This window comes from Sebastes fasciatus, chromosome 20 (genome assembly GCF_043250625.1).
Source record: "Sebastes fasciatus isolate fSebFas1 chromosome 20, fSebFas1.pri, whole genome shotgun sequence".
Lineage (NCBI taxonomy): Eukaryota > Metazoa > Chordata > Actinopteri > Perciformes > Sebastidae > Sebastes > Sebastes fasciatus.
Window position 1 is genome coordinate 20084011 of NC_133814.1, and position 23368 is coordinate 20107378.

At 40.8% G+C, this 23368-nt stretch overlaps 1 protein-coding gene and 1 long non-coding RNA gene across 3 annotated transcripts; one reads left to right on the forward strand and one right to left on the reverse strand.

The window, feature by feature from the left end:
• Positions 1-2546: 2546 nt before the first annotated feature.
• Positions 2547-17529, reverse strand: sncgb (synuclein, gamma b (breast cancer-specific protein 1)). 2 transcript variants are annotated; one of them, XM_074619653.1, is made up of 6 exons: positions 17388-17529; positions 13003-13044; positions 11283-11410; positions 7212-7229; positions 6235-6276; positions 2547-4658 (listed from the first exon to the last, which is right to left on the reverse strand). In XM_074619653.1, the coding sequence occupies exons 1-6, from the start codon at positions 17506-17508 to the stop codon at positions 4650-4652; spliced, it is 360 nt and encodes a 119-aa protein (XP_074475754.1). In that variant the 5' UTR covers positions 17509-17529; the 3' UTR covers positions 2547-4649. The 2 variants fall into 2 exon arrangements, with proteins under 2 accessions (XP_074475754.1, XP_074475755.1); XM_074619654.1 differs by lacking the exon at positions 7212-7229.
• Positions 7822-17393, forward strand: LOC141758353 (uncharacterized). Its single transcript, XR_012591863.1, has 3 exons — positions 7822-8427; positions 11221-11432; positions 14640-17393. It is a non-coding gene; the product is annotated as an uncharacterized LOC141758353 (long non-coding RNA).
• Positions 17530-23368: the final 5839 nt, after the last annotated feature.

Below are 23368 nucleotides of genomic sequence, written 5' to 3' on the forward strand. Positions count from 1 at the left end.
AGACTGTTAGATTAATGTGTTGTTTAACTCCCTGTTTACTGTATCTCCGCACCCGTGTGTGTACACATTTTGACCCTGGCACTAGCAAGACGCAGGGCGTGCCTGAGCAGTTATCTGTAGCCTCCAGTATCTCCTCATTTCAAAACAGAAACCATAATAAGGTGGCAGCTGGCTGGAGGAGATCACTAGATAACAACCTACTTGCTCTTGGCTATATCGTATGTTATTTCCAGTAAATATAAAAAAATAAAATGTGTGTTTTCTGATAAAAAAAAAAAAAGTACGAACGTAGGAAGATAACAAGTACTACTAACCCATCCTTGAGGTGGTGACGTCTTCAGCTCCAGTCTGATCTGGAGCTCACAGCTGATATGTTCCTGGTTTGTTTACATGATGTAACAGAAGTGCAGAATTAACATATTCAGTGGAGAGAGAGCGTTTTTTGTAACTCAGAAAAAGTTTTTAGCCATCGACCACTCAGATCATAAGTTTTAAGTCTGCTGGTTAGAACAGCCAACTGCAAGCGGATTTGCTGCTAGCATCGGCTTGTTTTTAGCATTAGATCTAACTAGCCAACTAAAGATAAAATCACTATCAACATGCCCTGTGAACACAGTTTTATTGCGCACACGCTGGTTACTAACCTCACTGGTTGGCTCTACGTCACCTGGTCACTAGCAGCCTGGCAATCTGCACTCTTTGCCTCCACATGGCTCACTGTTCCACTCACTCAATATACTGTTTAGTATATTCGAACGTTGGTTTGTCCTCAATCTGGGCCAAAAGAACTTTAATCTGTTCTAGAACGTTCTAGAATTGTGACGAACTTCTTGTGAAAGATGGTCTGCACCTCAGTGCACGTGGGTCACGCGTGTTGATAATTGGATCTTCACCACACGTGTGCCAACAGGAAATTACGTCATCATCAAAATTAACACGCTCGTTTTTTTTTTCGTTATCAAAAATATACACACAACAAGGATGTCAATTATCATAACAGTAAGAAAAACAAGTTTGGGTTGAGCATGGGCAACAACATAATATCAAAGATAACATTCAAAGTGAATAAAATAATAAAGTAAAACTGGTCAGGGAACAAGTAATACAAAATAATAAATAAATAAATGAATTAAAAAAAAAAATATCACATAAAAGAAAAGAAACAAGGCTCATCTTAAATTAATTTGCACATATCAAATAAAGGGAATGATTTAACAATTTTTTTGTCATTCATAATCGACAAAGATTTACTTTGCAGTTTTAAGTCATTCTTCATACTAGTCAGACAGGGTTTAGTTTTGAGGTATCTGCATTTATGTATAAAGAATTTACTCAATAATAGTAAAATATTGATAACAAAATCCAAATTCCGATTCACAGCAAAGATACCAAATTTGACCGTTTTCTCTGTCAGTGGTGACAGTTCAATCCCCTTGGATTGTAGCCAGCTCTGCATGTCATTCCAGAAAAACTTCACTGATTCACAATGAAAAAAAAACACATGTTCCAAACATTCAATTTCACAAAATGCAGTTATTCACATCAAAGTTAAACCTCAGTCTTAAGAATTCGTTCATTGGGTAAATCTCATTCAGGATTTTGAAGTTCACCTCTTTCACCTTATGAGGGAGGGGGAATTAACACGCTGGTGGTGGTCTGCTGTGGTTCTCGATGACAAATGTGAATTCTGTAAAAAATGAAGAAGAAACAACTAAACATCTATTTTATGAATGTCGGTACACATTAGGATTCTGGTAAAAAAAAAAAAGGAGGATTATTTTAACACTAAAAACAATCTTTCAATTAATCTGGAAGCCAAGGATGTAATATTATATTCTGAAAACCAAAACCAGAAAACTCAGCGGACTTATTCATATTATTGGGGGAACTTTCACATCCATAGAGCCAAGTTCTCATCATTTGAACCCTTCAGAACTGAATTTAGAAAGTACTATGAGTCTATCCAAATTATAAACAATAAGAAATGTTTTAATATATACTTAATTTACTACAGGATTTTTTTTGTTGAAGAAATGTGATGTATTGTCTACTGTTAAGTTATTATCTATACAATTTATATAATTGTCTTTTTTTAAATTTTATTTTATTGTTTTTTAAAGTTTGTTATAATTACCATGTGTCCTGATATAACGGTGAATGTATCAGCCTAATAAGAATGGAGACATTCCTGCCTTAGAACCATATATTAGTTTGATGCCTAATGTACACACATTGTAATTGCTGATTTTACACTAGGAAAAAAACAAGGTGGACAGTACCGCCTGTACACATGTTCCCTCACTGTAACAACCCAGATCTACCTTTTTTAAAAAACAAATATCCTGTAGGTCTGTATCTGTACCACACCTGCTATTCCTGTTAGGATTACTTCAAGAATAAATCAACACCATGACACCAAACCTAAAAACAATTCACCATTGCTTTCTGTATAACAAAGTTGGCCCCTTAGTGGGATAATCTGGCCCCAAGATCAAAACTCAACACCCAGTTTTCCTCCTCTTCAAATAAATTCCCGACACAGTTGCTGGATTTCAACAAAACCTTTTTAATTTCACTGGTACTGTTTATAAAATCAGCGAGTCTGCTTTGATGCCAACTTAAACATGGTGTGTGATTTGTGTTTGTGTATTTGAGGTGGGATTTGTGATTGTGTGTTGTTTAGAGTGTGTTGTGTAAGTGTGCATTGGTACGGGTGTGGTGTAGTGTGTAGTGTACGTGTGTGAATGTCAGATTGCTTGATAAGGCAACATGCAGTCATCAGTTTCCATTGACCTCAAAGTAAAAATACACAAACCTCCTCCAACACAAACACACACACACTTTGCTGGCTGAACTGGTTCTATGTTAACACACACACAGACACACACACATACATACACGTGTATACACACATACAGTGCATACAGACACACACACCGATGCCGGGCAGACGAGCAGTGAAAGGTGGCATCACACTGACGGAGAGGAGAAGGGAATCCTCTGATTGGCTGAGACGGTTGATGGGTGGGATCTTCAGAACAGCCAGGGTTCAGACTAGTTAGTGTGAAATAAAAAAAAAACTACCCTCAAAACAACTACACATCCCCGAATTCAAGCTGTACACAGAACTACATATAAAGCTGAACCATGATAAAAACCAAAATCTTCATTCTGCTCTCTTAGCGGGCTGATTCCCTCACTGAATAAATGTTTTTCATCACAGAAATTGCAATAACTAACAGACTAATGTCCACACTGCTTGTTTCTCCTGATGGCATGCAAACCAGTTTCACAAAGACTAAAAAGCAACTACACGACAACAAGAGGTGATCAGTATCAGCTGCTCTTATATCCTCCTTTGATTAAGTCCCATTTTTTACCCCTTTAACCCAGTTTTCCCTTTGAATTTCCCCTTCAGTAGCTTTAAATTTGAAAAAAAAAAAAAATCAAATTCAGCCAAGTTTATAATAAGTACTATAAATGATTTGGTCCTGCATACGTGAACACATTATTTTCTGTCAAAGTCAGAGCAACACTGATGAAAAAGGAGATGTCAGGGATTCCCACGAACCAATCAGAGTTTGAGAATCAAAATCTGGTTGTCTCCTCACTTTAATTTTGCTTATTTAGCCACAAATATTGAACGTTATAGATAAATTCTTTTGTACATTTGAAAACTATATAACTTGTGGAACAACTGCTCTTGTCCTCTCATGCATCACATGAACACAAAGTTTCCGCTCTAACAGCTGAGAAAAGTTAGCATTGTGTATTGCTTCCTGGTTAATAACCCTGTTTCTAAATGTCGAGGCCAAACACACACAAAGCCATACGAAGCTACACAGAACAGCTGCTACTCTATAGTTACAACACGAGACAAGTCATTCTACACATCTGTTCATGCAGTCTACTGTAGCTAACTAACTAACTACTGCACACAAAACAGAATCATATCTGTCCTCAATACACGATTCCCTGCACAAGCCTCTGGAGATTTATTTTTTACGCCAGCAGCTACACATGCACACACACGTATAGAAGCTAACATGAACACACAGGCACACAAACAGCAGATCACACACCCTCTCATACCCTGCCTCGGTCACTCAGTGAGTTATTGTTGTAGACTGCAAGAGTCAACACGTTTGCCCAGTGTGTGCGTCTGTGCTGGAATTTTGCGGTATGTACTGTATACGAGTGTTCCATGCATGTGTGGGATGAAAGTGCGTCTCTTTTTGTTTATTTGTAGGTGTGTGTTTGTGAGTGAGGTTTCCCTAACGGTTGGTAGGCCTAGGGGGCTGTAACAACACCAGGGTTCATATCAGGACGACACTAACACACAGGTGAGGCGAGGGTAAGACGGGCGGTGGAGGGAAAGCTACAGGCTGCAGAAAATCAGAGGGGCGGAGACGGGGTGAGGACAGGTGGGTGAGGACAGGTGGCAGAGGGCTGCTGGGGGAGAGGCATCACGGAGTGACGAGGCAGAGGGGGAGACAGGGGCTGAGGTGCGGCATCCGGAAGAGTCTGTTTTAGTTGATTTTGGTTCTGTAAAGTCACAAAAAATATGTTGAACATCTGGAGTCTGGTACAGCGAGGCGAGGGGAGTGAGGGGCCGCCGGAGAGCACGGGAGGGAAGGTCCTGAAGACGACTAATACCCCTGGAAGACAGGAAAAACAGAAGGAAGATGATGTCAGACATATTTAGATCCTTTACTTGAGTATAAGTAGCAGTACCACGATGTAATAAAACACTCCACAGATATTATACATCAAGATCAGTTTACTATTCAATGAGCAGTGGTGGAAAGTAACTAAGTACTGCAATTAAAGGTGCATTGTGTAGGATTTGGTGGCATTTAGTGGTGTGGTTGCAGATTGCAACCAAATGAATACCCCTCTGCTCACTCCTCCCTTTTTGCGGTAACGTGAGTCGGCGACTGCAAAACCGTGGTAACGCCGTTTGACTCACTCAGAGGGCATCCTTACCATAATAACACTACTTTAGGAGCAACGGAAGTCAGACGGCAGCTGGCGGTAACACGGTTTTGCACGCCGCGGCTCATATGACAGAACTAATGTCTGTGCACACAGTCCTTTTAAACCAAATAAATAAATAAAAATATGCATGCATGTCGGAGAACTACGGTGGCCTTCAGGTAACGTAAAAACATAAAAAGACTCTTTCTAGAGCCAGTGTTTAGTTTGTCCGTTCTGGGCTACTGTAGAAACATGGCGGAGCAACTTGGTGGACTCCATGAAGATGACCTTCTCCCTATGTGAAAGGAACAGTGTGTAGCATTTCGGGGGAACGTTCCTTTAAGTACAATTTCGAGGTTCTTGTACTTGGAGAATATTGTACTTTTTACTGCAATACATTTATCCGAAAGCTGTAGTGCATTGTTTCTTTTCAGATTAAGATTTTACATTAAAAATATATGATTTTCTTTTAAAATACAGCAAGTTATTAAAGATCAAAGCAGCGGTTTAATCTAAAACTGATTTGCATTGAAAACAGTCTGGAATATTCTTTCTGCACTTGTGGATTTTTTCATTTGTTCTGAGAAATTAAAGGGACAGGGACTCAATCATGGATTAAAATGTCTCGATAAGGAGATTTTTTCCACGGGACAAATACATGATCGTATGTTCGATATGAAACATCTTAATTAGTAAAGTAAATGAATTAATCTCTTTTTTGTAAATTGCTTCATTAAACTTAAAAAGTAAAAAAAAAAAGGACAAAATGTACTTCAATATCAAAAGTGAAAGCACTCCTTAAAACAATGGTCCCTTTCAGAGCGTTAAAGGCACGGTCAGTACTTTCTGTCCATATATTACAGTTCTCTTATTCACTTATATAATTTAAACATTTGACTACTGTAGCTGACATTGATGGGTAAAAAAAAACGTTGTTTTTGTCATCAATTATCCATCTAAATCGGTGGAGTACTCTTTAAAGTCTAAACTAGTATACTCATTCATCTGTAGCGATGAGCATGAGAAATATTAATTTAATTAATCAGTTTCTGCAGCCGTAGATAAATTGAATGTAGTAAAAACCATAAGCATATAAATGTAGTAGAAGGAAGTACGCAAAGTGAGTAAATGTATTTAGTTACTCTCCACCTCTGCACTTAGCCAAAAGTGTCACACATTGTTTGATTTGACTGAGCTGCTTATAAATCTTCAGCTCTGCTTTAATCCCAGCAGCAGCACTTTAACTTGTTTTCTTACCTCTCCTCCTTCCCCACCTTGCTCCATTCCCCCATATTCTCCCTGCAAGAGGAAACAAGAAGAGCGAGAACAAATCAGACACAAAAAAAGAGGTGGAGTAGAGAGGATGAGAGAATGAGGTGATAGCAGGGCCGAGGGCCTCAAGCACCAATGGTCATCTAGCTTTCGTTTTCCTGCAGCTCTGATATAATAAAGCAGTTATGACTACAAAGACCATGCTGTAGGGTTGACTCAACTCTTATTATCATGCTTAAGACTTCCCAGGGGGTTCGGTTAGTTGATTAGAGCTATACAGCATGTGAGTGTGCCCGGGCTCCAGGTGCACAGGCCTTGTTCAGCCTGAGCAGTGCATGAAGCTATTTTTATGCATGCCATGAATATATTCACTGGCTGTGGCTCGTCTGACATGCTGGAGATGTGGCGGAGAGCTCGTCACATCACGCTACGCAGAGGAGCTGCATGGTTAGAAATGGAGAGTTTTAGTATCATTGTTGCCTAAACCACATGAATGAGTGAGCGTCTGAGAAATCGGAGGAAAGTGTTTGCAATATTCAGAACAGGAAACTGTGAGTAACTCACAAAGATATCGTGTGTTTTTTTATGCAGTCAATAGAAGCTTTTATCCACAGATAAAATCTGTGTCCATTTTAATTTGGGAATCATCACAGCAGCTTCTTCTTTTCTCTCTTGACACTCACTTAGTCTGTTGTGGGCTTATATACACCGAATTACCAGTTTATTAGGTACACTTGTGGCATTTAATGTAATCCATATAACCTGCAGTAAATCCTACCGTAAAACATTCTGCAGGGAAATATTTATTGCAGGATTATTGTATTAGATTGTACAGGCGTACATAATAAACTGGTGACTTGGTGCATGTAGCATGCAGAGTATCCCCCTCTCTGTCTCTCCTTCCACCCCAGCCCACCCCAGATTGACCTATGACCCCACACTCTGCTCTGTCCAATAGGCACCTCGTATACAGGCTCCTCCTATCAGGGAAACACAGATGAGACACACAAACAACATAAACACCAAACACAGTGAGAAAAACAGCGTCACAGGACAACACACGAGACAGAAGCATTGCCACAATATTATAACAAAAGAAGCGACACACAAGACAGAAAAACTATTAGAAAGACATGCACGAAAGACACAACAGTTAGATGCAAGGCCATCTAGCATCTGACAAATAGGTTTGACAACGAAACATAAGAGCAGAAGGAGGTCCATCAGTGTTACGTGTGTCAATTAAACAAATATTTCAGGAAAATGTGTCAAAAACGGTACATTGTAGAGTAGTACATTTCAGCTTTAATGGATATAAAAGCATATTTTGACTTGAGACCTGGTTAAAAACAACACATAATACACTAATACAGTGCAAATACAGAATGGTTTACATCCTCATGTTGGTCATTTTAGTGCTGAAACAACCAATAAATGAATATGGACAGTGTTGATAATAATTGAATTATTTAAAGGTACTATATGTAACTTTCAGAAAATCCTTGTTACATACTCGCCCTCACGATTTTCCCGGGAGACTCGAGACGTTTTTCCCTGCCCTCTCCCAGTTTCCTCCCGGGGTCACAATTCTCTCGCATTTCTCACGATTTTTCATACCTTTTTTTTCCTTTTGCGTTATCTCAACCTGATTCTGGTACTGGACAGCGTCTATAAGCTCTACTGTTTCCCCCCGGACGACAATAAAGCTACTTTTAATGTTGTTACCCGGCGGAGGAGAGCTGCTCGCGACACCGCGGCACAGCATAGCCATCGTGGCGTCAGGGTCGGCGCCAGAGTGTTAGGGGCGGACGGGCAATCAGCTTTGACAGGGGGGGGCATTTTTTTCACCTCATATAGTCTTTATTAAGTGTATCTTTAACATTATCATGTTTCATGTAAAGAAATTAACTGACAGAGAGGTGTATACATACTGCCACTTATGCGCACAGGCGCGCACGCACGCATACACATGCTGTTATGTCCACAAAAACAGGTTATAAACTAACACCGTGTCCTAACTGGATGCGAGTGTCCGACTATCACGCTGCATCTGACACTCTCTGTCCACTGAATACGTTAATTCTGCACTTCTGTTACATCATGTAAACAAACCAGGAACATATCAGCTGTGAGCTCCAGATCAGACTGGAGCTGAAGACGTCACCACCTCAAAGATGGGTTAGTGGTACTTGTTATCTTCCTACGTTCATACTTTTTTTTTATTTATCAGAAAACACACATTTTATTTTTGATATTTACTGGAAATAACATACGATATAGCCAAGAGCAAGCAGGTTGTTATCTAGTGATCTTCTTCAGCCAGCTGCCACCTTATTTTGGTTTCTGTTTTGAAATGAGGAGGCACTGGAGGCTACAGATAACTCCTCAGGCACGCCCTGCGTCTTGTGCCAGGGTTAAAATGTGTACACACATGTTTGCCGAGATACAGTAAACAGGGAGTTAAACAACACATTAATCTAACAGTCTGACTGATTTCTTCATAACTATAATTTAAGTTAATAAAGACTAAATGTGAATGTTTCATTCACCAGTTGTTGTCCCTGCTCAGCCTGCTGTAGTGTAACATTAGTCCATTGTTTTATTCCACAATACTGAACAGAATAATCCAAACAGGTAGAAACAAGTAAGATGTGAGATGAGCACAGGATGCTTTTTACTCTCTTGGTCCTAATTGTGCTTTAATGCACTAGGTTTGTAGGTCTACTTTCTCTAATTTTTTTCTATTGGGCTAGATTGAAAAAAACAAAACCAAACACGCAAACGGAGCGGATCAAAACAAGGCGTCTTACTGAAATATTTTCGTGACGGTAAATATTCCCCATAGTTTCCATAGTTGTATCTTTGCTGTGTGTTCGTGTTTTATTTGAACCATTAGTAGTATATTTTTTGACAGGTAGATCGTAATAAAGTTTCACTAGTGAACTTTATTACATGTAACTGCGAGCGTCAATGCCTGTGCTGAAAGTGTCAGTAATCAAGTTCATATTTTAATTTACATCCGGGACAACTGACCCGGTTTTCTCGGCTCATTTTATCTAAACTAATCAGCCGTTCCTCTCAATATGAGTGACAGGAAAAAATAGGAACCGTGTATCCGATAGAAGTTCAGACAAAACGTCACGCCGCGCTGTGCAGCGCCGTGTTGTTCACAGCCAGTTAGGACACTCCAATAGAAAACAATGTAATCAAGCCCAAGTACATGTCCTAGTTGTTTCTTAAATGCAAAACTATCACTGTTTTGTGCTTTATTTTGCATTGCAGTGTTAAGTCCTTCCATTACCAAACTGAATGACTTAATTTTACTAATAGCTTAGCTGTTATTTCAGTTTAGTTTTTTGTCAGGAGAGAATTCAGCTGAGGGGGCACAGTGACCTTTTTGGACGGGCCTGGACCCCCATGGCCCGCCCCTAACGCCGACGCTGCGTGGCGTGACGCAAGCCACTGGAAATAATGGGTTTCAGAGCGCAGCGCAGCGGTGCCGTTAGTCGCGTTGTGTGTGAATGGGCCTTCAGTGAGTGAGAGGAGAGGGAAGTGGAGAGTACTAAGGGAAAGAAATGGGGGCACAAAATTAATGAATGAATGGAAACTGAACCAGCAGGTTCACGCCAGAGGAACAAATTGCTCAGTTTTCTTTCCTGAGAATTAAAAGTAAAATTAAAAGTAGGTCTATCTAACATAGAAAGCTGTTGTAGTGCACTTATTATTTTGTTATTTTCATTCTTGAAAAGTCACCAGAATGCAGGAAACAAAGTCTCTGAAACGCACATTTTTCTGGGGGACGACCCGCAGACCCCTCGCTTTGGTTTTGAAATCCTCCCTATTTTTGAGGTCTCAAGGTTGGCAAGTACGCCTTGTTGTTTATGACACACACTGGTGGCCATTAAGTGACCTATAGTCAGCATCTTGTTGCTCACGCTCGCTCGTGAACAGTGACGTGACATTACGTTACAATCATATATCATATTTAGAATAACGTTACTATTTGTAATGTTCCTATATTTGGACCATTGGCTCCATGATACTAACTAGTTTGCCGTTTGCAAATTACTTCATCGGCTTACATTACGAAGCAACCAACGCAAGATCCATGCCGTGTAACTTAGCTAAACTGCATGGATCTGCCGTTGTTTGCTTCGTAATGTTAGCCGACGAAGTAATTTGCAAACGGTGATCTAGCCAATTGAATTAGCTGACGTTATCCAATCAAGACCGTGTTTTGCAACGTGTTGTTGGCGCTGTTGGGGAGCTGAAGCGAGGCAAGGCACTCGAAGCACGCATAAATGTCACATCTTTTGGGTTTTTCCAGCAAAACTGTCCCGAGTCCTTCACATAGAAATCAGTCCACAGGCTGTTATAGGCAACCGAGAAAGAGGAAGGTCTCGTTTTTTTTTAGGTGTCTTAATATCTGTTCACACACTGTCAATACAAAGCGATTAATACATGTAAATTGTTACATATAGTACCTTTAAGTAGAGCGAGACTGATAGATAAGTAACAAGAAATTGTGTTACAGAAATGCCAAACTAGGACAAATCTAAGGGATCCGTATCAAGTTTGTTTATCTTATGTTTCTGTCAAGAAATGTAGCTATTTGAAGACGTCGCCTCGGGCTCTGGGAAACTAAGATCTGCATTTTGTCCCTATTTTATAAATTAAATACTCAATTAATTAAATTAATTGGAGAATTAATTGATATTGGTTGCAGCTCTGTTCCATTTATCTATAATAGCAGTAAACGAATGGATGAAGTGCAGCCCAATGAATAACAGCAGAACCATCAATGGATTGTGTGTTAATTTCACTGCTTTGAGGTATCATTTTGTTAAAAGAAAGACACTGGAAATGAGATTTCTTTGACATACTGCAGCTCTCTCTGTTTAATATGGTGAAACAGCTCCATCTAGTGGCTGATCCTAAACCAGCCGTCTATAAAACATCATTCAATATCAGTTTCAGGCAGAATCTGACCTCTGGACCTGTGAGTCGGTCTCAGCGTTACCATGACAACTGACCTGGTTGATCAGCCCGGTTGACGCGGCGACGTTCTCGACCCCCTCCACGCCTGCCTGTGACACTTCATTGGCCCCGGCAACCGCTGTGTCTCCAACGATGTTGGCCTGATCCACGGTCCTGTTGGCCACTGAGACGCAAAGTGGAGGACGGTTAGTGAAACTGAAACACGCTCAAATCTAACTAAAATGGAAGGAGTCTCTGTGTGTATGTCTGTTCAATTTTCTTGACAACCGTTCATCTGATCGACTTCACACTTGGCGGGTGTATTGCGGAGGAACCAAGGAAGTGCAGTGTCGAGTGCAACCTCTTTAGATCTACAGGAAATATTTATTAGTAGTACACACACTGTGTAGTGTATTGAGAGGAGACCCCAATTAACTGTTACACCGCTGAACGGCATGCTGGTTAAAGCTCGATATCCATCGCTCGCTACAATATTAACTGTTGAACCACCGAACGGCATGCTGGGTACAGCTCGCTCTCAGTCAATGTTCATGTGAGCTTTTGCACCCAAATGACTCATATATTCTAGCATCGCTTGGGGATGCAACTATGTCATGGCAGGTGTATTGCTCAGCACTCAAGGAAGCGCAGTGCCGTGTGTGAAGTTGTTTGGATGAGCGGTTGTCGAGAAAGCTATAAGCAGCAATGCTGGAGGCCAAGCAATCGGCCTTTTCTGAACAGGCATGTTTGCATTAGTTCTGTTCAATGACAAAAAGAGTGGTGCAGGGATGACGCATTTTTGTAGGCCAACCATGAAGTTAGCATCGCCCCGGTTCCCTCGACAAAAGGCCAATGGGATTTTTCCATTTGGTCTCGGATTATTGTAGAAGATAAGCTCTGTGGCAAAGAAACGTTTATGATACTTGCGCGTTTTGTTCAGTAAGATATTCTTCACAAATGAACACCACTTTTATGAAAGTGATTTTTGAAGTGTGAATACAATTGTCAGAAGTTAAACGCGAACATTAGGCTATAAATGAACTACACCACGGTCGCATGAAGGCAGACGTGTCGGCTTGATGATGTTTTGTAGTCATTTGTTAGCAACCGCCTTTTTTAGGACAAATAAAGGCTTCCAAATTCAAGAGTGGGATATTTATTGACGCATTTTATATCGTAGGACAAAACGTAAAACGTCTTCAGCTTATGTTAACCACAGACCTTATTTCAGGCATCTAACTAAAAACCCACTGACTTTGAGACGAGGGAACCGCAAGCGCTAACACATTTCCGGGTTTTAGGACTCATTCCTGTAGCGCTCTATATTTCCATATTTGTGACTGATTTTCGCGGTCTCTCTAGCCCTGCCGCGTTTTGAGATATTCCTGCATAGTTCTGCTAGTCTTTAAAAGAAGTGGGGCGGTTAACCGGACGTACATTTGTTAGACTTCACCCCTGAAGTCTTTCCTCTTGAAAAAATTCTGTTTGGAAATATTTACGATAAAGTCTAGATCTCAAATCTGAGACGCTTAAATTTTCTAGTGCGCCGTCTTTGCCTCATAATGAGACATAATGGGCTCATTACTGCCCCCAAACGGCCACAAGGGGCAACAATGAGCCCATTACAAACTCAAAAATAAACTTCGACAAGCAACACAAAAATGACATTTATGGTGTATCTGAAGTCAAATGGAAATACATGTTTTGATTTAGACGTTGGTTTCATCCTGGGCGAAGACAGCAAACACCTGTGAGATTACAAAAGGATTTCCTTACCTGTGTTTACTGATGACACAACTCCCTCCTTTGTCTTACTGCCTGAGGATCAAAGAGAGATTACAATCAAATTCATGTACATGTTTCCTACTTTAATAGAAAAATTACATATTTTACAATTCCTATGTTTGTTTTGTTTTTTGTCATGTTTTCATTACTTTGATTAATCTTAATTTTTTTGTTGATTTATTTTGAATTTTGTGAATATTTATTTTAGTGAGGGATGTGAGCATGAAATTTTCATTATTCTTATTCATCAACAAATCAAGCCGTGACCCTTATACCTCACTAATGTATTAATTCGTCTTGTAGTAATGAGAAGAAAACACACTTATTAACTGACATTAATAATGAACCAATGAATCATAATTACATCATTAGATAAACGGGCTTCACTCCTCAGAAGTAGCAACTATTACATCAATGTAAAATGTAATGTTGCTTTGTTTAAGTTTTCACCCATTTACTTTGGTAAACACATTTCTAGATGTATATTTTTGTACATTTGATCCTTCCTTTTAGAGACATTTCTTAGCTGCTGTTGCCCACGTAGTCTCTGACATATCCTCCCTGAGAGTGTCTGGTCAGCAGTATCCGTTCCTCTTTCTAAAAATACATTCACGGTAAAGACTCCACTGTCCTGCAGTGTGACTGATGCGTTTTTCTGGTTTTTAAAAGTGAACGTGATCCTGGATTGTTTCAGTTTCTGTTATATTTCCCTTTTTTAATTTTTTTTATAATATTTTTATTTAAGAAAAAGATTATTATTCACAGATATTTAACACAGAGCATTTTCAATTTTCTCCCACCCTCCATCCCCTCACTGCCTAGACAAAATAACATATAATAACATATCTACACAGGGAATGATGGTTCAAAATTAAGTAATAAGGTTAAAAAAAAGAACATATATATATATTTATAAAATAATAAAATATAAATATATGAAATAACTAAAAGCAAAATAAATAAAATATTAAAAAAAGCCAGCAAAAACATAATTAATAAAATAAAACATACAGATTAATTAATTTAACATTTTGCATAGGAAAAGATACATTCTGTATACATGCTTTGAAAATGTAAACACATTTGTGGATGTTCATGTATATAGGCTTATTTACCATCAGTTATTAACACTACATTCTGGTATATAGAGCACTCAATGAGGGGTTCCTGGGGCGGGTTAATCAAATTACAGTGCCTAACTAATTTTGGGGAAGGGTCTTAAGCCTTTCGAAATAATAATAATAATAATAATAATAATAATAATAATAATAATAATAATAATAATAATAATCTTTCCCTTTTTAATCTTGAGAACTCAGGTGTTTAAGAGCTCTATAAAGCTTATAGGTGACTTGATAATTTTGTGTTTTATGGAAATATTTTTTATTGGTGAAACAGCACCTCTCTGCATTTCCCTCTCTGCTCACCAGCACTGTGCTCATTACTGTATGATCCCAGGCAGATTAAATTGAGGTTATATAATCTGCCAGAGCGAGGGATAGAAGGAGGGAAATATCTGCTCTAAGAGAGATGAAAGGGAATAATGGGAGGAAGGTAAAAATGAAGGAAGAATAAATCAGCAGAATGACATGATTTCGTGCACACTGACTGCTCCCTCTTTTACACAGATGCTGCCATTAACGGCATCCTGCCTCCACCCGTCCTCTCGGTCTCCTGCTTCCCTCCATCTCTCTGCACGCTCCCTGTGCTACATGAGCCACGTGCCTGAGTACTGAGCAGCACTGCAGTACAGCCCAACACACGCACACAGCAATGACACAGCTTCTTTCTCCCAGTCAACAGAGGGAGCCACCTGAGTGTCACTGTGAATATCTGTATGTGAGCTATCTCACTATAGACCGCATTTGTGAAAGTGTAATTTAAATGATCAAACAGAAGCAGTTCTCCAGGGGATGCAAAAGGACACGGCTTAGCACTTAACCAGAACAAGAAGGCCATTTTTTAAATAATCCTGATACAATCCCGATCGAAAGCTTGCCTCAATAGACGAAGATTGCACGGATTACAGTGTGTGAATGCTTTTTCCTATTATGAACTAATGTGCAAATATATGGCTTTAGTCAGTTTTTTTTTCCAGAGGAGGATTTATGCTTTAGCAGATGAAAGCTCAGACATGTCCCGGATTTAATGAAAAATCCTAATAATGGTGATATACTTTTATGCGTTTGCAGCAATGTAAAAGATATAATATATGCACTGAGACATTCACATGTGTGTACACTTACTACATACACGTAAAAAAGAAAGCTGTGTATTATCAATTTATGACTACATAAGTTATAATTAATAAGGGATGTAAAGGCAATCACAGGACAAAAAATCACTGCTCTTTTTTATGAAATAGCAGGACTGCTGAAGCACAAATCCCTTTCTGGAAAACTGACTAAAGTCACATTTTAATATCAGTGCAGAAAATCAGCACATAGAAGCTTCTTCTTGCATATAATTGATGAGAAAGAAAATCGGATTTTTATGAGTTTATGGTATTATTCATTCATAAAAACATGGAAATTACAACCGACCCTGATTACTAGAACATAGGAAATTAATAACCATAAAATACAAATATTAAAAAAAAAAAAAATCCATCATGAAACTGTGAAAAAATAAGCCATTTTGTGGCAGCTTGTGTTCAGTGACTCGAGGGATTTTGTTTTATTTAATTACAGAGCACGTCCTGCCTGTCTGTCTGTCTATCCAGGTTTGGCCTGTTTGTGAAAGCGGGCATGCAGACCTTGATACTGTGTACCCACATTCACATGCTGACATATGCACTCTGCTGCAGGCAGTTAACAGTGGTTTATCGGCGCCATCATCGACCCTCCTCACTTCAGCGATCACATCCCCTCTCCTGTTCCTCCCCCCTTTGATCTGCATGTCCCTTTTCTTTCACCCCTCTTACTTTTCTCTCCACCCTCTCCTTTACCTGAGCTCCTCACCAACCTGTACTCCAGGTTTCATTTTCCAGTGACAGCCATCCCTCCACCTCCATCATCCCTCCATCACTACGTGTCAACTGTCTCTCTTTTTCTGCCCCTCCATCTGTTCATACAGGAGCCTCGAGACCAGAAGCTCAAAGCTTTTACTGACATAACAGCCCTCCCTTCTCTCTCTCTGTCTCTCCCCCTCCATCCCTCCATCTTTCCCCGGGATGTGTTGGTGGGGGGGTTGTTTTAAAAGCTGCGGGGGGAGGAAGGTGGTTAGTCATCAAAGCCGCTCACACTGGCAGGCAAATCCTGCTGCTGCAACACCACAAACGCGCACGTTCTCGCATCAACGCGAGCATGGGGTGAGGGTGGAGGGGGGTGAGCAAATTGCTGCAGTGCTCAAGTGATCCTTGCCCTGTCTTCCTCACCTCTCTTCCCACTCTTTCAGCTCAGGACATTGCCTCTTGCACGCATACCGTTACATTTTCTTTCCTCTTTCATTTTCATCGTCGTGATTAAGATTTCCGAGGCTGCTGTGTGACTGCAGACGACGAAGACTTCCACTCCGCTAGCTCCTCACCCTCCCCTCCTAGTTTTACAACGCCCCTCCCCTCTCAGGCGGGCCTAAAAGCCTGGTACTGGAGGTAACCTTGAGATGTGACGCATTCGCTGCTGGAGCTAATTTAAAAGTAGAGGGAACCACAGCGTGACCATTAAGCATCTGAAGCATTTTTAAAATGTAAAATCTTTGTCTGTCCTTATATACTCGCGTTTTTAATGTGAATGTATACATTTATTTTAAAACATCTGTGAATACACTTTAAAAAAATTGCATGACAGCCCCTTTAAATGTAGGTCAACTCTATTCTGTAAATGAAAAAAGGCAGATAAACTGGGTCTCTGGGGAATTGAGTCCATCACTGGACGTCCCTCTGCATGCTGCTCCACAAACGAACGTGAATAAAATAGGACAGGTGATAGAAGCTTGAGGCAGCACCATCACAGCATCTCTCTTCTCCTCTTTTATTCTTTTTTCCCCCAAAACAGACAGACCGGTCCTCTAACAGCTACTGTCCTGCTACCCAATTACAACTTTTCTCCATCTCGTTGTCCCCCTCCTCACTCTGTCTATCTTTCACTCTGTCAGACCCCCACCCTCTGCCCTGCACCAGTCCTGCAGCAGTATCCTGCCAATGCTCTCTCCATCCCCTCCTTTCTTCCTCCTTCTCCTCCTCCTCCCTCTGTTCCTGTCGCTTCTCACAAGTGTCCCAGACGTGGACACCCATGGGACCCCACCTCAAACGGTGCAAAAACACATGATGCAACCACACACACACACACACCGAAAAATGAGTACATCTACCCCCCAAGCTTACCCACTTTCCTTTTTTAGTACAACTCGGTGCAGCTCCACGATATGTTACGTACCTACATACATCACCCCTTCCTTGGTCTTGGCTGCTGCCTCCTCCATGCCAGCTTTGGTCTTCTCTGCGGCGGCCACCACCCCCTCCTTGGCCATGGAGAACCCCTTCATGAATACATCCATCTTGGGCGACGAGACAGCTGGGCTCCCCTGCTCCAAACGGGCCTGGCTGGTGCTTACAGTGAGCGAGCAGAAGAGATGATGTGAGAGTGTGTGTGTGTCTGAGTGTGAGTGAGTGTGTGTGCCGGTGGCTCCTCCTCCCTTCGGTGCTACAACAGAGGGCTGAGAGGACCGCACAGCAGGGCTATAGCACGCAGACTGAGAGAAAGAGGGGGGAGGACACAGCCGGTATGCACAAGATGGAGAGAAGAGGAGGAGGAGGAGGAGGAGGAGGATGAGGAGGAGGAGGAGAGACGGCCGGATGCTGCAGCATTTTCAAGTCATGCTGCAACCCCGCGGCTCAGCCACACCTCCACCCGTCATCCATCTTTCTCCCGATGACTCCCACTCATGCTCAGCGCAGCCTCTGGCTTTCTATTTGCGTACTTTGATTGGCAGATTGCGCTGGACACACCTTTCCAGATGCTGAGCTTGTGAGCACTGTTACATAAACAGCAGAGCTTCAGCGCTGGAAGCAAAAAGGATTTTTTTTCTCACATCATATGCCTTGTGAGATTGTGTCGTGTAATCTGTAATCACACAGCTAATCCCAAAAAATATGATTCCGTCTTCCTTTTTCTGACGAGATGTTTACGTACTGTATCACTATTTTCTATGTATTTAATTGAACTGAATTGAATTAAAATGAGAAAGAGAGAGCACCTGCAGCCATTTGTATTCTTGTGAGGAGGAGAGAAAATGCTTTGTCATCTCCACCTGAATGAGTCACAACTGCCCCTCCTCCGCCTCCTCTTTCTCCTCCTCGTCCCGTTTCTCCCAGACACGCCAACTCAGCAGCAATTCTGTGGATAGGTCTGATATGACAACAGCTCCAGTTTTATCAATTTCTTTTAATGAAAAAAGGAAGCAAGCAGAGGGGAATAATTGGGGAACACATATATAATTAAACTTCTGCAACTCTATATTTCATCTTGCATTCGGTCCATACTGACACCTGATAAAACAAAGGTAAGAGGGGTAAAGTGATATATATTTAGAGCAGTGTAGGTTGCAGAAAGGGGGACATCTCATATTTTCAGTCTTGCTTAAAAGAAGCCCGCTGCCCTCTGCTGGTTTTAACACATACGACATCATGACGCAGCACATGGCAAGTCGTTTAAACATTTAATAACTAGACAGGATATTCATTAGAGATATCTGCAACGTCATTATGCCTAGTCGAAACTCTAATTCAAGATATCCCTGATTCTATTTTGACCAGGCAAAACTCTAATTTTAGATATCCGTAAGTACATTTGGACTCGTACGATTCAAACTACTTTTGCCATTCATGTGTATGGGCTTTTTTCATTACAGATATCTACATTTCAGTTGCGGATATCCGTAGTTCACATTGCGGATATCGGCAACTGAATAATGACTAGTCGTAATTCCAGTTTCAGACATCTACAATTTAATTCTGACTAGTCAAAATTCCAGTTCAAGATATCTTTAATTCCCCTCAGTGGAAGATATCTACATTGTTCTTTTATCTTAAAAGGACAATAGATAGACAATTTAATTTTGACTAGTCAGAATGACATTGTAGATATCTCTAACTGGAGTTACAGATACCCAAAATCTAATTACAGATCTCTTGAATTAGAGTTTTGACTTTGACGAAATGACGTTGCAGATATCTGTAATGACGTCAGCAACAGCAAGAGGGAGACGGAAGCTATTCAAACGTACTATGGCACTGCACTGCACTGCAGCCGTGTGGGTTTATAAAGTATGTCTAGAGACAATAAATCTACAACATGCTGTAAATTTCTAGCACAACTCTCTAGCAAAAAAAGCTCTCGTTCACCACAAATTCCTTGATGATAATCTCTCTTTCTATTTCATGTCATTTTCTAACTATCTTATCCACAACAGTCCGACCACTCGTCTCACAGCCGGCTGCACAGAGAGACCAATGTTATGTGTCCAGCTCGGAGGACGGCTCGTTTTGATTAAAATGAGGTTGAAGCTCGTTGTCTACCTCACTGCGGTTAGAAAGAGCGGTCGTTTGGGTTTTAAAAATGTTTCGCTTATGAGTTATTCATCCGGGAATTATGAATCTATGAATATCTATCCAACCTTACCGAACTATCCAAGTTAGCAAAAGCTTCTGCTGACACTGTTCAGATGCTTTGTTGGGCTAATATCCAACGTGAAGCCTCGTATGAGCAACGTCATGCACAGCAATTCTGACTAGTCATAATGACGTTTGAGATATCTGTAACCAGGGTATGAAATTAGCACCTGCCACCTGCCAAATGTGGGTAAATTGTTGGCAGTGGTGGGTGAAATCATCAGGGGGCCCCGTTCGTGCTTATGAAAGTTGCTCAGTGGCGCATGAAGCCAAAATGGCTCGACTTCTTAGTGGAAAAGTAACCGGATCATCTGGCGATCTTCCCAATCCATTGGGCCCATGGAGCAGGCAAAGTAGCGTCCACTCGGTCACATGGCTCGGTCACGCTGTCGTAGCGGCTTGCCAACTCCGCCTCCCAGCCCTCGCTCCAGCCTCGCTCTGGGTCTCATTCACATGAACGGAGGAAGGATAATAACTCTGGATTCGGCTATTAGTGCATTTTACAACTTTTAGGACCTGATGATTTAAATCAGTGCTATTCAAGTGTTCGTACTTGGGAGTTGATTCACCTCAAAAAAATGATCCGCTGAGTTACAGACATCTCTTTCCCAATGTAAGTCTATGGGAAAAAGTCTTTTTGGGGCCCAATGGCATCACGTGATGGACACGGAAGCTGTAGTACCGCCGTTTGGCCACGACGAACGTTGGGATCGACGACCGATGCTCTTCCTGGGGGCTTAGATGGAACCCACAAGGCAAAAGAAGGAGAGGCCGGCCCAAGAACACTTGGCGCAGGGACCTTGACACGTACATCAAACAGAGCGGGCTGACATGGAAACAACTGGAGAGGAAAGCCGCGGACTGTGGTCAACGGCCTATGCTCCATAAAGGAGTGATAGGCTTTGAATTAATTGAATGAATTTATGTCCATCACTCACTTTAAGCTCCTCTGGGAAGTGACCGAGCAAAAAAAAGTTTAATAAATAAATAAGTAAGTAAGTAAATAGTTATATTAGTATGCATCGTTATACTATTTGTATTGGTCAACACAGACCATTTCGGTAGAGATATTAATATTATGACAATAGAATTGTTTTACGGCACTTCATAGGCGGACGTTTAACTGGCGTCCGGTAGTTGTTTTCAGTCCAAAATGGCAGAGGAGGAGCTTTCCTGCTGTGCGCCGACGTTGCAATGTACTTTCTTTGGATGTACTCTAGTGATGTTTCGTGCTGTGCTGAGGCTTCGGAGCGTGTGTTGAATAATCCAGGAAGTTTTCCGCGATGCTCGTATCGAGGCTTGTATCGTTTTAGACCAATGACGTCATTGATGACGTCTGAAGCCTCGCTGGCTGGTTCAGGAAGTGGTTCAGATCTTCACTGGTTAAACCAATGACACTTTCCAGAAGTGACACAGAACACTAATATTACCCCTCCTGCCATTATTATATTATATTACACTACACTACAATTATTGACCAAAGGATTGGTTTACACATAAGATGCATTACTCATAAAACAATTACAGTTTATTATATATGTATACTCATAATGTACTTACTAGAAAATAGACATTATATTATATATTATATAGATATAAATGGATTACATGGTAATATATATTTTTTTTTATTGGGTATAGTCATTCCCAACAGCCTTTACTGGAGCAAAATACAGTATATCACAGATCACATGGTTAAGATCATATCTGCCTGTTTTACACTCTTTGACCACCAGGTGGTTTCGTGAGCACATGAAGCCTCGAGAAATTAACCAATTTGCTGGAAAGCTTCAATGCTTCATGAAGCTTCAGCTCGCCATCACTAATGTACTCACCTGTAGTGACGTCATTCTGTGAGTCCTCCTCCACTATCTTCTCCTCCTCAAAAGCAAATTATAACCAGTCCAAGATCTCTGTCTCAAAGATTTCAAACATTTTCAGCTGAAAGAAGCTCACCTGAAGCTCACCAGGGGCCTCATGTATAAAAGACTGCGCAGCTTTCACACTGGAAGATGGCGTACTCACAAAATTGGAAAAGTATGTACGCACAGAAATTTTCACATGTATAAAACCATGCGCACGCCTGTTCCTGCGCACCTTTCCTTTATACATCCCACTTGACGTGAAATTGAGCGCAGCTGCACGTGCCACTTGGTCCGCCTTGTCTCCTCCCATTAATAACTATGCAAATGACTATAAACACGCGCCATGCTGTCACTTATTGTCCAAATAACAACTGCAGATCACGCTGGAAAAGGAACAAAAAAGAAGAATTTCACAGAGTGTGAAATTGAAATGTTTGTTACTGAGGTGGAAGCTAGAAAACATATTTTATTTGATGGTCTTTCATCAGGAATCAGTAACAAACGCAACGTCTCCACAGCAGCTGACCGTGCGCTCCCGAAGGTTCCCGAAGGCTTCCGAAGGCGCACGATCAGCTGCGCCCCGTGCCTCGACTGCTGAGAGGCGCCGGTCTGGCCGCGTCCTCAAATATACTATACGCTGTGCTGGAGTCACAGAGAGAGATTGTCAATACAATGAAGGATAATATATATATATGCAACGAATTAAAAAGAATGAATGATGGTGGGATAAGTCATATATTAAAAGACCTTGTTGAAAAATAAATGTTTGTCTCAACTCACCTCGTTGCTTTACATTCTGTGTATCTCATCTAAACGGCGCCATATAGCTGCTGCATTTGGCTCATTGTCAGGTGTGCCAGGGTCCGGTTCATCCATCTGTAGCTCCAGGGGACACAGGCTCACCACGGTGGTTTGCCACATTGTGCAGCACGCGATTTTGTTTTTGGCACGGTGTCATGCCATCTCTGGGAAATTAGTTTAAATGTGTTTCTGTTGTGCCTCTCTGATGTTAAACTTTATGCGCAAACTAGTTAAGAAATATGTGGGGTTTTTTTTTGATCCCACATCATAAATAAAGCTCAGTAAGTTGAGTGGAAAAAATATTTTTACACATTTAGCGAGTTTCAGGACTTTGTAGTTTGACACTGCCAGATGACAGAGTTTGTAGGATGGCCCGCACATTCTCACGACTGGTCTAGAGTTTGCGGCACGGTCCGCACATTCTCACGTCACGTTGATTTTTATACATCCCGGCGTGAGCGTGAAACACAGCGTACGCAACATTTTAGTACGTACGCACCGTTTATACATGAGGCCCCTGGTCCACACACCTGGCTGAAGTTCTTCTTCTTCTTTGGTGTTTATTGGCGGTTGGCAAACCAGCTTAAAGGTGCATTACCGCCACCTACTGGACTAGAGTATGGAGCAGGAGATTGGCAGGAACAAATTAATAATAATAAAATTAATTAATTAATAAAAAATAAAAAAAAGACAAAAAACCAACAAAATAAAATTATTAATTATTAATAATAATAATAATAATAATAATATTAATATGAATAATAATTAAATTATCTCCAATATTATATTACTTTTAATAATAAATAATAATAATAATAATAAACATGATTTAATAAGGGCCCTTAGGCACTGCTCTTCATCGGAGCTGGACAACTAATAGAAGATACTTCTGATCAGCACAAATCTCACCATTGTGTGACTTATTGTCTACACAGATGTAACCAGGTGGCTAATGTCATGATTCATGTAGTTTTTAAAGAAATTTCAAAGAAGTTATTTGCTAATTATTATCTATTCACCAGCAGACATGGAAATAAAGCAGATCGATTAACTTTGTTAATTCTTTTCCTGGAAATGTCCA

Bases quoted from the DNA above. Each gene is read 5' to 3' on its own strand.
- sncgb (XM_074619653.1), bottom strand. From the start codon at position 17,508: ATGGATGTATTCATGAAGGGGTTCTCCATGGCCAAGGAGGGGGTGGTG. The intron at 13,045-17,387 runs GTACGTAACATA...TTTGATCCTCAG, and splicing joins GGAAGGGGTGATGTATGTAG to GCAGTAAGACAAAGGAGGGA. The intron at 11,411-13,002 runs GTAAGGAAATCC...TTTGCGTCTCAG, and splicing joins TGTGTCATCAGTAAACACAG to TGGCCAACAGGACCGTGGAT.